The sequence below is a fragment of the Somniosus microcephalus genome, chromosome 3, assembly GCF_052327205.1.
Source record: "Somniosus microcephalus isolate GS21.2 chromosome 3, FLI_Smic_1.0, whole genome shotgun sequence".
Classification (NCBI taxonomy): domain Eukaryota; kingdom Metazoa; phylum Chordata; class Chondrichthyes; order Squaliformes; family Somniosidae; genus Somniosus; species Somniosus microcephalus.
Genome location: NC_140989.1, coordinates 188,919,539 through 188,932,484, shown reverse-complemented (window position 1 = coordinate 188,932,484; position 12,946 = coordinate 188,919,539). Strand labels below are relative to the sequence as shown.

The following is a 12,946-nucleotide window of genomic DNA, read 5'->3' as shown; positions in this document are numbered from 1 at the left end:
CCACAGTAAAAAAAAATGGAGTTATTGGGAACGTGTCAGCATACGACATTGGCAGTCGGATATTATGCCGGTTAGGTAACCAGTTGCCAGCTCATAACCAGAGAGTCATTATCAACAGGAGTAGACCTGATGTGGCTAAGTCCTGAAGAGGGTCCCGCAGGACTCCGTGTTCGGACCTTTGCTGCTCAGAAAATTAATGATTTGGATGAGGGCATTAATGGAACCATTTATAAATGGCACAAAAATCTGCAGAGGTGTTGGGAATTTGGATCAAATAAATAATTTGCAGCCCAATTGAAATGAGTTGAGGGAATGGGCCAGTGTGTGACAGACTTCCTTCAATGTGGATAAATGTAGGGTTTGGGAAACTCCTGGCATGTGTGTGTGTGTAGTGCAGGGGTACCTTGACAACCAGCACCAACATCACTGACCGACGTAATACTGACTGACGGAAATCAGACGACATGTGGACGAAGCTAGTGCATTTTTTACATAATGACAACTACAGATACACCATCGACTCCTGATAATTCAAAGCCTTTTTTGTGCTACAAATGTGATTATCCAATAACTTGAATTAAGCAACTTCAATAACACAGCAAAAATGGCACATTAGGGCTTAAATGCTGACTTATCAGATGATGTGAATTAAACAACTTGGAATGAAGGGGAGACTGCACATCCAGGCGCAGCAAATCTCTTTCCCCATCTCCCTCAAATTGGTTTTCTCGATAAATGAGCCTGAAAGGGTTTAAAGAAAATATACAACCTACATTGGATCCTTTAACAAATACATAAATGAGACTGGGGCCGGGGGGGAGCACAAGCGCCACCATCAACACCCACTCCCCGCACTGTGTCTCGAGCTGAAAACCCTTACCCTTAGTGCACATTTGTGACTCAAACACTATGTACATTAACCCAACTGGTTCACCAATCGTTTTCAGGGAAGGAAACCTGCCATCCTTACCGGGACTGGCCTATTTGTGACCAATGTGGTTGACTCTTGATTGCCCTCTGAAATGAGCCACTCAGTTGTTCAGGGCAACTAGGATTGAGCAATAAATGCCAGCCTTGCCAGCGATGCCCACATCTAGAGAATGAATTAAAAAAAAAAAAACAGGTTGCCCCATGTAATTTAACAGAAAAATGTAAAAACATGTACTAGATATTCAAACCTCTTCCTGACTTCGCAAAATGCCACAAATAAATTTGACATCAGCGAAAGGTACTAGAGTATAAAGATGCTTCAAGACATTAGATAAGGAATGTGTTTATTTTCTGCATCTTATCAGTTGAAAAAACAGACAATTCAAAATCAAATGGTAAAACTGTGCAGATCTTACAAGAGACTTGGTCCAACTGATTCAGGAAATATCAGGAAAACATCAAGTTTTAAGGTAGGGCTTGTAGATCAGATTATTAGAGCATGTTGATCACTCACACATTTGAAATCTTAAATAAATAACCAGTCTACTAAGAGCAACTTCCACACCACAGTCAGTTATTGTGTTAGACTTTGTCAAACATAGGCTGGGCTAATAACATCCCACAAAAACTACAACTGCCATGCAGTGTAAGATCACGCTGGCCAGCTTTATCCGAGACTGACCCTTTTTTCACTCCTTTGTTCTATTCCACGCTACACAAAATACCATCTGCACAGATTGTGTTTTCTTTATAATTCAGCAGCTATTAAAGGATAAAAATTTATACACAAAGAGCCAAGAGACTCTCTATCTTCCAGATCTGGACGTTGGTTTTACCCAAATCCCCTTAGAAAGGCAACGCGTCACTATTAACCTCGCCAGGATGGAGTTTCTGTATATGGCTTTTTTAAGCTGGGACGGTGAAGGGAGTGAGATCAGTATGTCCTGGCCGATATTAGGAAAAACTCGTGCGACTGCTAACATGGTGAGACCATCTCATCAATACCCAAAGACAATGCCTCCTTCACGGGAGAGGATACACCCCAACATGTTAAGTAACTAACGGCCTGCCAACTGTGTCCAGGAATGAGTTGTTTGAATTGGAATATCTGGTGCAAGAGCAACACAGTTCCAGTTTTAAGACATTATTTTACTGCAGAAACAGTGTTTAAAGGTCGTCCGAATATTCAGTTATCAGAGTGCACAAAAAAAGACTCCACTACACAAATATAGCATCACAAAAATTAGGAATTAACAAAACAAAGCTCTACAATTAATGAAATCCATTCATGTCAAATAGGTACAACATGATTATGTTTATTTGAAACTGCAGGGCTTGAAATAAAGAGGTGACTTCCTGCAAGAACCCCAATATTGGGACCAACAAGTGCTAAACTATCTATAAGGGTCGTAGATTATTTAATAGTTCCTGAAAGCTGCAACCTTCAAGTATAAAGTTATAATCCAGCTGTGAAATGCTGCATCAGTGTTTTATCTTACTGGACTGGGGTTTATAAAATGTGGGTTATGGGGAATAGTAACTACTCACATCGCGGACTTGCCCCGAGCAATAATTGAATAGTCAGAAGTTATTTAATCAAAAGGTGACAACTTGTGGATTTTCAAACTACTGCAGATGAGACTATACGTTTTCCAACCAACACATGTGAATCAGCCACAGTCATTCTTTGCCTAGTCTTGCAAATGTCATTGCGGCATCTTCGACCGAACTACGATCCACTCTAGTCATCTTTTACCACACAGTTCTAAGGAAAGAGGGTTACCGTCACCAATTATTATTCCTAATTTTACTTGATTGGTTTTATTCATTACCGTTGCATAGCATAGTGCTCATGAGTTCTGGAAGTTAAAAATCATGTATTTCAAGCTCTGGGAGATTTATCTTTGACAGGGAGAGAAGTATTCTTCGCTTTGTTCCATTTACAAGTCTCTTTTTCTACACCACTCTATCTCTAATTAGGGCAGAAACTATGACATTCTATTGCAGAAGGTTCTGCAGCATTGCTGTGGCATAGGTGGGCCTGGCCTGCTTGCTCTCGATTGCATTGCGCAGATACGTGATTCCTCCACAGCGCTCCCACACCTCTTCAAACTGCCGCGGTAGGATCTCAGCTCCACGCTTCCGAGTGAGCCCTGTCTCGTCCAGGCTCAGCTCACACATCTCCATGTCATCCTTACCTAAAATATAAATCAGGAGAAGTCAAGAAAATCCACGGCAAGGGAGAAGGAGCCTTTCCTTCTACTGCAGAAATACCAACAACTTGTATTTATATCGCACCTTTAACATAGTAAAACATCCCAAGGCGCTTCACAGGATTATTAAAAGACAAAAAACTGACACCGAGCCACATAAGGAGAAATTAGGGCAGGTAACCAAAAGCGTGGTCAAAGAGGTAGGTTTTAAGGAGTGTCTTAAAGGAGAAGAGAAGTAGAGAGGCGAAGAGGTTTAGGGAGGGAATTCCAGAGCTTAGGGCCCAGGCAGCAGAAGGCACGGCCACCAATGGTTGAGCAATTATAATCAGGGATGCTCAAGAGGGCAGAATTAGAGGAGCGCAGATATCTCGGGGGGGGGGGGGGGGGGGCTGGAGGAGATTACAGAGATAGGGAGGGTCGAAGCCATGGAGGGATTTGAAATCAAGGATGAGAATTTTGAAATCGAGGTGTTGCTTAACCGGGTGCCAATGTAGGTCAGCGAGCACAGGGATGATGGGTGAATGGGATTTGGTGAGAGTTAGCACACGGGCGGCAGAGATATGACACCAAGGTTGCGAACAGTGTGGTTTAACCTCAGACAGATGTTAGGGAGAGGGATGGAGTCAGTGGCTAGGGAACGGAGTTTGTGGCGGGGACCGAAAACAATGGCTTTGGTCTTCCCAATATTTAATTGGAAAAAATTCCTGCTCATTCCTACTGAATGTCAGACAGGCAGTCTGACAATTTAGAGACTGTGGAGGGGGTTGAGAGAAGTGGTGGTGAGGTAGAGCTGGATGTCATCACCGTACATGTGGAAACTGACGCTGTGTTTTCCGATAATGTCGCCAAGAGGCAACATGTAGATGAGAAACAGGAGAGCGCCAAGGATAGATTCGTGGGGGACACCAGAGGTAACGATGTGGGAGCAGGAAGAGAAGCCATTGCGGGTGATTCTCTGGCTATGACTGGATAGATAAGAATGGAACTAGGCAAGTGCAGTCCCACCCAGCTGGACGACAGTAGAGAAGGATGGAGTGGTCAACCATATCAAAGGCTGCAGACAAGTCGAGAAGAACGAGGAGGGATAGTTTACCTTTGTTACAGTCACAAAGGATGTCATTTGTGACTTTGATGAGAGCCGTTTCGGTACTGTGGCAGGGGCGAAAACCTGATTGGAGGGATTCATACCAGATGCAGGCAGTGAGCTCTAAAGGCAGTATCACACGGCACGGAGTGTCTTGAACGTACTTTTATATGACGTTAAATCACTGCACACAAAAGTCTCTCTACTGGCTAAGTGTCAATACATCAATGAAGTAACCAGGGGTAATCATATATTAGATCTAGTGTTTAGTAGTGTGCCTGACTCCATGTTGGAGAACATCTGGCCAACAGTGACCACAACACTATACGGTTTCAACTGGCTGGTAGAACTAAAGGTACTCAAAATCACAACTCGTGCCAGATTTCAGAAGGGCAAACTTCACTGAAATGGCAGATGATCTGGAACAGGTAAATTGGCTATCCCTACTGGGTGGTGAGGAGATGGACATAGAATACAGATGGAAAGTTTTTAAGAACAAGATAAGAAAATGTGGAAAGCAAATATGTACCCAAAGTCAAAAGAAGGAAGTGTGGTAAGAATACTCTCCACTTGTCTGGATGGGTGCAGCTGCAACAACACTCAAGAAGCTCGACACCATGCAGAACAAAGCAGCCTGTTTGATTGGCACCCCATCCACCACCTTAAACATTCACTCCCTCCAAAACCGGCTTACTGTGGCTGCAGTGTGTACCATCTACAAGATGCACTGCAGCAACTTGCCAAGGCTTCTTCGGCAGCACCTCCCAAACCCGCGACCTCTTCCACCTAGAAGGACAAGGGCAGCAGGTGCATGGAAACACCACCACCTCCAAGTACCACCACCTCCAAGTTCCCCTCCAAGTCACACACCATCCCGACTTAGAAGTATATCGCCGATCCTTCATCGTTGTTGGGTCAAAATCCTGGAACTCCCTCCCTAACAGCACTGTGGAGTACCTTCACCACACGGACTGCAGCGGTTCAAGGAGGTGACTCACCACCACCTTCTCAAGGGCAACTAGGTTTGGCAATAAATGCTGGCATTGCCAGCGACGCCCAGATCCCATCAGCAAATTTTTAAAAAAGGCAAGGTGGCTGACTGGTTATGTACAAGCACGAATAAGATATAAACAGAAATGTTTCTATAAATTAAAGGCACTTAATACTCAACTAAACAGAGTTGAGTACAAGGAACAACTAAAGAAAACGAAGTAACAACAGAAAATGCTGGAAAAACTCAGCAGGTCAGGCAACATCCGTGGAGAGAAATTTGAGTTGAGCTCAACGTACACTCGAGGAACAGCACCTCATCTTCCGATTAGGCACTCTGCAGCCTTCCGGACTCAATATCGAGTTCAACAATTTCAGATCATAACCTTGGCCCCTATTACACATTTTTTCTTGTAATTTTTCCACTCCTTTCCCCCCCCCCCTTTCCTTTTGTTTCTCTCTCACACCTGGTAGCTATCTCTTGCCCTGCTAGTACACTTTACACCTAATCTTAGCCTATTACCATCTCGTCTAGCTCTTTTGCTTCTTTCACTTCTTTTGTCCGATCGCAGCCCTGCCTTCGATCTATTTTCTTTTCTTTCCAGTTTTGAAGAAGGGTTCGACCCGAAATGTCAACTCAAATTTCTCTCCACGGATGTTGCCTGACCTGCTGAGTTTTTCCAGCATTTTCTGTTGTTATTTCGGATTTCCAACATCTGCAGTATTTTGCTAAAGAAAAGGAAGGTTGCTATTAGATCAGCAAAAAGGCTAATGGAAAGGAGGATCACAGACAGCTGTGGAAGTAATGGGAAGAGCTTTTTCAGTTATGTGAAGAGTCAGAGAACTGTCAAAGACTGTATTGGGCCATCGAAGGATGTTGAAGGACAGGTTACAAAGGACTCACTGGGTATGGCGGAAATACTAACCAAGTGCTTTGCATCGATCTTCACCCTTGAAGATGATGCTCGACTGTTAGAATTTAATGAAGTTATTAATAAAACAATAATATGAACATATTGTTTTAGATAGAATTAAGAACCTGAAAATAGAGAGAGCAGCCGGGCTAGATGATATCCACCCGAAGATCCTCAGGGCGATGGGACACGTGCTGTGCCTTACCCGTATTTTTAATGGCTCACTACACTCTGGGACGGTTCCCGTAGACTGGAAGGAGATGACAAGATGGACACGGGTAACTATAGGCCCATTAGTATGACATCAGTAATAGGAAAGATGCTTGGGGGAATCATTGGGGATGTAATATATGAGGGGGACATATAAAGGGCACACAAAATAGCTTCAAAAAAAGGTCATGTCTTTCAAATTTGATTACAATTTTTGAACACGATGGTGGTGAGGGAAGCCCAGTAGACATTGTCTACTTAGACTTCCAAAAGGCTTTTGATAAGGTACTGCAAAAGAGGCTGCTATACAAGATCAAAGCCTCTGGTATTAGTGGTAATATATTGAGCTGGGTTAAGAACTGGCTGGCAGGACGTAGGCAAAAAGTAGTTATAGATGGATATGGATCTGTTTGGAGACCGGTCACCAGTGGTGTTGTGACTGTTGCTCTTTATTATTTTTATTAATGATCTAGATATAGGTGTTGGGGGCACGATCTGAAAATTCGCAGATGATACTAAGACCTGTGCAGGTATTAGGACTGTAGATGATGCTCCACTGCTTCAGATGGGCGTGTGTGTGTTGAGAGATTGGGCACATGACTTGCAAATAATGGGGCAGAAATTCCGTTCCCTACGGGTGTGTACGCACTGTGTACTCACACATAGGACCAACGCAAATGCCGGTTTTAGGCATGCACTGCACATGCACTGGAAACCGACATTTCCGATCTGTCAAGAAAGCTCTTGACAGATCCTCCGACTGCCCTGGAGCAGGGCCTCTGCGGGTGGAGAGTTCCGTTTTTTGGAGACCCTCCGCCCGCAAAAAACTTACAATTCTTGCGCTGGTAAAAGCTTTTACCAGGATGAGTTGAAAAATGTAAAAAAAAAAATGCCACTGATTTATCATTTAAAAATACTTTAAAGAAAGGTAAGTTTATTTTTAGCCCCGTTAAAAACTTCAATTATTTTTTTCAAAAAATAATTTTTTTGTTTAAAATACTTAATTTAGTCATTTTAAAAATGTGATGTTTTTTAAAAATGTATTTAAAGTTTTACTATGTTTTGTATTTGACAGGTTTTCCCGTCAAATGTATGAAGGGAGATTCCCTTCTCTGATTGGCTCCCCATGGCCCACGTGATCCCAGGGACGCTGCGAACCGCCTGTGCCTCTGGGATACGAGGGCCCTACGCACCGGCAGTTTGGAGGCTCAGCATCGGAACTCTGCACCTCCCGGGAGCCCTCCGGTCTAGGCGTAGATTTTTCCAGATCGCAGCCCTCCGCCCGCGGGAGGCCTGCGATCGGAATTTCTGGACCAATGTTTTATTTGGAAGAGTTCAGTGTTATGCATGTGGGCAGGGTGAATGCTCATCATACATACACCCCACAGGGAAAGCATTAAAAGGTGGAGAAAGAAAGAGATCTGGGCGTTCCAGTGCATAGATCTCTAAAGGTTCATGAGCAATGCCATGAAGTGATAGCTAGAACGAATAGGGTGTTGGGATGCATTCGTAGGACAATTCACTATAAGACAAAGCATACTATTTTGCCATTGTACAAGACCTTGGTCAGGCCTCACTTGGAATACTGTGTCCAGTTTTGATCTCCTCACATGGTGGGTGATATTGAGGCTTTGGAGAGGGTGCAGAGGAGGGGCCATTAGACTAATTCCCAGTCGAAAGCATCTTCGTTCTCAAGATAGGCTAAGAGAGTTGGGACTCTACACTTTAGAGAAGCGCAGACTTAGGGGTGATCTGATCAAGATTTAGAAGATGAAGGAGGGAATAGATTGTGTTCCAGTTGATAGTTTGTTTCAATTAAATACATTAGGCAGGACCAGGAGTCACAAATTTAAGATGTATAAGGCCAGATCTAGGTTAGATGTCAGGAGGTGGTTCTATTCCCAGAGAATAGGGGACCTCTGGAACAAGCTGTTGTCTCGTGCGGTGAATGCCGAGTCGCTGAATTCCTTCAGGCGAGAGCTGGACCTGTTTCTGGCTGGGGTGGAGATCACCTCTTACAGAAGGGAGGTACTGCAGGGAATTGAGGGCCAGAGTGATCTCCCGGACTAGTTTCCATCACCGAGATGGGTCAGAGGAATTTCCAGATTTCCCCCCTAAATTGGCCTGGTATTTTTAATCTTGTTTTTTGCCTCTCCCAGGAGATCACATAGTTTCGGGTGGGGTGGAGTGTATATATTGTGATACACAAGGTATCGCAATTGCGTGGGACAGGCTGAATAGACCAGAGGGTCTTTTCCTGTCCATTATTGTTCGTATGTTTGTAAATACACCAACTACTGTGGTACTGGCCATATGGATCAGGGACCTCCAGGATTGGATCCCTGGTTAGCTGCTCTCAGGTGTTTTTGGGGGGGTGGGGGGGGGGGGGGGGTGAGGTGCCCCTGAGCTAGAAGGGGGAAATTTTTAAAATCCCATCCCCGACTGCTTTTGTGTTTGGAAAATTGAGCAGGGGTGAATTGCGGATGAGGAGATCAAGTCAGGATCAGGCTTGGTCACGATGCCCCACAAAGTTGAATAGCTTGGTGCCCACTCTTGCCCAGGCTTACACATGAAGAATGCCCACTAGTGGTGTGGTACCAGAAGGCTTACCACTGCCTATGCATCTGTATCTCACCATCAGTCAGCACCTTCAACAACAACTTGCATTTATATAGTGCTTTAACGCAGTAAAATGTCCCAAGATGCGTCACAGAAGCGTAATCAGACAAGATTGCACTAGATTGTACTGGGATTGCACTAGAGGGGGGCAGAGGAGATTTACGAGCCTGTTGCCAGGACTGGAGAATTTTAGCTATGAGGAAAGATTGTATAGGCTGGGATAACAACAGAAAATGCTGGAAATACTCAGCAGGCCGGGCAGCATCCGTGGAGAGAGAAACAGAGTTAACGTTTCAGGTCTGGGGCCCTTCATCAGAATAGGCTGGGGTTGCTTTCTTTGGAACTTCTGAGGGGAGACTTGATTGAGGTGTATAACATTTTTGAGGGGCCTAGATAGAGTGAATAGGAAGCACCTATTTCCCCTAGCAGAGAGGTCAATAACCAAGGGACATAGATTTAAAGTAATTGGTAGAAGGATTAGAGGAGAGTTGAGGAGAACTTTTTTCACCCAGAGGGTGGTGCGGGTCTGGAACTCACTGCCTGAAAGGGTGGTAGAGGCAGGAACTCTCATCACATTTAAAAAGTACTTGGATATGCACTTGAAGTGCCGTAATCTACAGGGCTACAGACCAAGAGCTGGAAAGTGGGATTAAGCTGGATAGGTTGTTTTCGGCTGGCACGGACACGATGGGCCAAATGGCCTCCTTCTGTGCTGTAAATTTCTATGATTCTATGAAAATTTGACACCAAGCCACATAAGCAGGTATTAAGACAGGACAAGCTTGGTCAGAGGTAGATTTTAAGGAGCTTCTTAAAGGATAAGAGAGAGAGCTGGAGAGGTTTAGGGTGAAAGGAAGGCGGGATAAAAGGAAGACATGGGGAGAGGGGAATAAAGAGCCTGCTGTTAGGACCCGAGTCCTATTTTAACATTCTCTTCATAAATGTGTCAAGTGGATTAGTGTTGAGGTTTTACTGCAAAAACACGGAATCAACTCCGTTTGTGCATACAGTTCACAGCAAGACATGACAGAGGGGTTAGAGAGGGTTCTATCCGCAGTGCACCTACCAGCTACCAATAGTATGGGTGCTTTGTCCGGGTGCAGTTCCATCTGACGTGCAATCCATGGCCCATCAAAATGGGCATACCACCAGCCTTTCTTCTTGTTCTGGGGCTCCTTGTATTGGTCAGCCGGGCGGATGAATGGGATGCGAAAATAGCGCTGCGTCCGATTCTGAGCAATCTCCTGCTGCCGAACTTGTAACTGGGGGGGATTCTGCTGAGCTATTGCAAATCAATAAAAGCATTTCATGAAAATATGGATCGGACGGACACAGACTTCAGAATTAAGCCTGCAGCTGTAACCAAACAACGACCAAAATCATAAATAATGTAGAATCTTAAGACTTCATAGTCCTCTCAATCCCACAATACTGATTGCATGTTTTTCAACAAGCTATATTTAACGACGTGACTTTTCATAGCGCCCTTAACATAGAAAAAACGTCCCAAGCTGCTTCAGAGGTATAATCAGGAAAGAGTGGACACCAATAACTAGCATGAAGCCCTATGGTTTTCTACAGGAAAAGTTAATATAAGGAAAAAAGGCTTGCATTTATATTGCGCCTTTCATGATCTCAAGATGTCCCAAAACGCTTTACAGCCAATGAAATTCTTTCAAAGTGTAGTCGCTGTTGTTAATTTGCGCACAGCAAGCTCCCACAAACACCAATGTGATAGTGACCAGATAAGAACATAAGAAATTGGAGCAGGAGTAGGCCATTTGGCTCCTCGAGCCTACTCCGTCATTTAATGAGATCATGGCTGATCTGATCTTGGGCTCAGCTCCAGTTCCCTGCCCGCTCCCCATAACCCTTCACTCCCTTATTGTTCAAAAATCTGTCTATCTCCACCTTAAATATATTTAATGACCCAGCCTCCACAGCTCTCTGGGGTAGAGGATTCCACAGGTTTACGACCCTCAGAGAAGAAATTCCACCTCATCTCAGTTTTAAATGGACGACCCCTTATTCTGAAACTATGACTCCGAGTTCTAGATTCCCCCATGAGGGGAAACATCCTCTCAGCATCTACCTTGTCAAGCCCCCTCAGTATCTTATATGTTGCAATAAGATCACCGCTCATTCTTCTAAACTCCAATGAGTATAGGCCCAACCTGCTCAACCTTTCTTCATAAGTCAACCCCTTCATCTCAGGAATCAACCTAGTGAACCTTTTCTGAACTGTTTCCAATGCAAGCATATCCCTCCTTAAATAAGGAGACCAAAATTGTATGCAGTACTCCAGGTGTGGTTTCACCAATGCCCTGTACAGTTGTAGCAGGACTTTTATACTTCATTCCCCTTGCAATAAAGGCCAATATTCCATTTGCCTTCCTGATTACTTGCTGTACCTGCATGCTAACATTTTGTGTTTCTTGCATATCAGGTTTTTTTTTAATAAACAATGTCGATTGAGAGATAAATATTGGCCAGGACACCAGGGAGAACTCCCCTGTTATAGGCCCAAAGTGGCAGCACTGAGGGGGCATAGGGAAGCAAGCAGAGCGGGGAGCCCAGTACCAGGGCAGAGGAGCAGGTCCAGAAGATGCACAAACCAGTGATCAAAAAGCCACTTGTGTGAATGCACCCATGTACAGATAAATTTGGAGGTCTCACCACCACCATTTGGATTTTTCATGTTACTCTTGTTTCTTACCATAATCGGTGATCGACTTGGGAACCCGTTGTTCTGTTTCTGTGTTGCGCTTTTTGTTCTTGGACTTCCAGGCGTGGTAAACCTTCAGCCGTCGATGGAATTCCTCCCTGCAGGCTGCCAACAGTTCAATATCTGCAGTAACACAATGCAATCGAGTACAGTCAGGTTCTTCAATTGGGGAGGTTTTTCCCACCCCCAGTGAATCCCTAATTTTTCACTTCAAAAAGTGAGATAATTAGAGAGGAATTTTCCCAAAGATAGGGGAGAGAAAGTGCTTTCATAACTCAGCTGGCCTGCTTACACAGTAGCATTAACAAAGGCCAGTTTACTGCTCACCCTCTCAGCCAAGAACACTTTGTGGTTGGGATGTAGGAGGAGAAAGATACAGAAAGATAATAAATAAGCAATAGCTGAGCCCTTGCCGTGGTTGAAGATATCAACAGGGTTCCTCCTCCTACACCCACCCTCCAATTTTCCCCTTCCCCTTCTGAAGGCATCAGCACACGCTTGAACAGTGTTGGCTGCCCACTCTCACTTTGCCCAAGTGTCCATTCTTTATCTGTGAGCCCAGACCTTGTATGTTGGAAAGCTATTTAATCATGGGGGAATATCTCAGCTGAGCTTCACTATGTCCTCATCTGATAACCACTTTCCAGAAGAGTGCAGTCAGGAGCAGGAAGCTTGTCTGATATTTCTGTTCTATAGGCCAGGGTGCGGAGGCTAATTATAATATCTTTAACGTAGAAAAACCATCCCAAGGCACTTCCCAGCAGCGTAACCAGACAAAAACACATGTCGAGACCAAGATGGATGGATAATGCACCTCAGTCAGAGTCACAGATGTCATTTGTGACTTTCGTTAGGGCCATTTAAGTGCTGTTACACGGACGGAACCCTGATTGGAGAGACTGAAACTTGGAGTTATGGGAAAGGTGGGCACGGATTTGGGAGACAACACACAGGACTTTGGAGGTTGGAGGTAGTTTGCAAGAACACAGGGTTAGAGGGTGGGGTTTTTGAGGTGGTGGGGTGATGATGCCAGTTTTGTAAGCGAGGAACAGTACCAGGAAGAGAAGTTGGATGGTCAGCATTTTAGTGGGAATAGATTTAAGGGAGTAGGTGGTGTGTCTCATTTACAAAATGAGCTTGGTGAGGGCATGAGTGTAAATAGGGGAGAAACTGGATAAAGTTCAGGTCGAGGGGAGCCTGTGGGAGTGAAAAAGAAGTCCATGAGCTCGTCACATTTGTTGTTGGAGGTGAAGGTGGGTTG

The 12,946-nt window shown here is 44.5% G+C and overlaps 1 protein-coding gene across 4 annotated transcripts in view; it reads right to left on the bottom strand.

Annotated features, from left to right (window-relative positions):
- Positions 1 to 1,257: 1,257 nt before the first annotated feature.
- Positions 1,258 to 12,946, bottom strand: part of myo6a (myosin VIa) — a 350,780-nt gene continuing 339,091 nt past the window's right edge. For all 4 annotated transcript variants that reach the window (XM_085982051.1, XM_085982054.1, XM_085982053.1 and 1 more), the window contains 3 exons: positions 11,677 to 11,808; positions 10,027 to 10,242; positions 1,258 to 3,128 (listed from right to left, as the gene is read on the bottom strand). In XM_085982051.1, the coding sequence (XP_085838177.1) occupies positions 2,929 to 3,128; positions 10,027 to 10,242; positions 11,677 to 11,808 (548 nt within the window). In that variant the 3' untranslated portion in view covers positions 1,258 to 2,928. The remainder of the gene's footprint in view (positions 3,129 to 10,026; positions 10,243 to 11,676; positions 11,809 to 12,946) is intronic.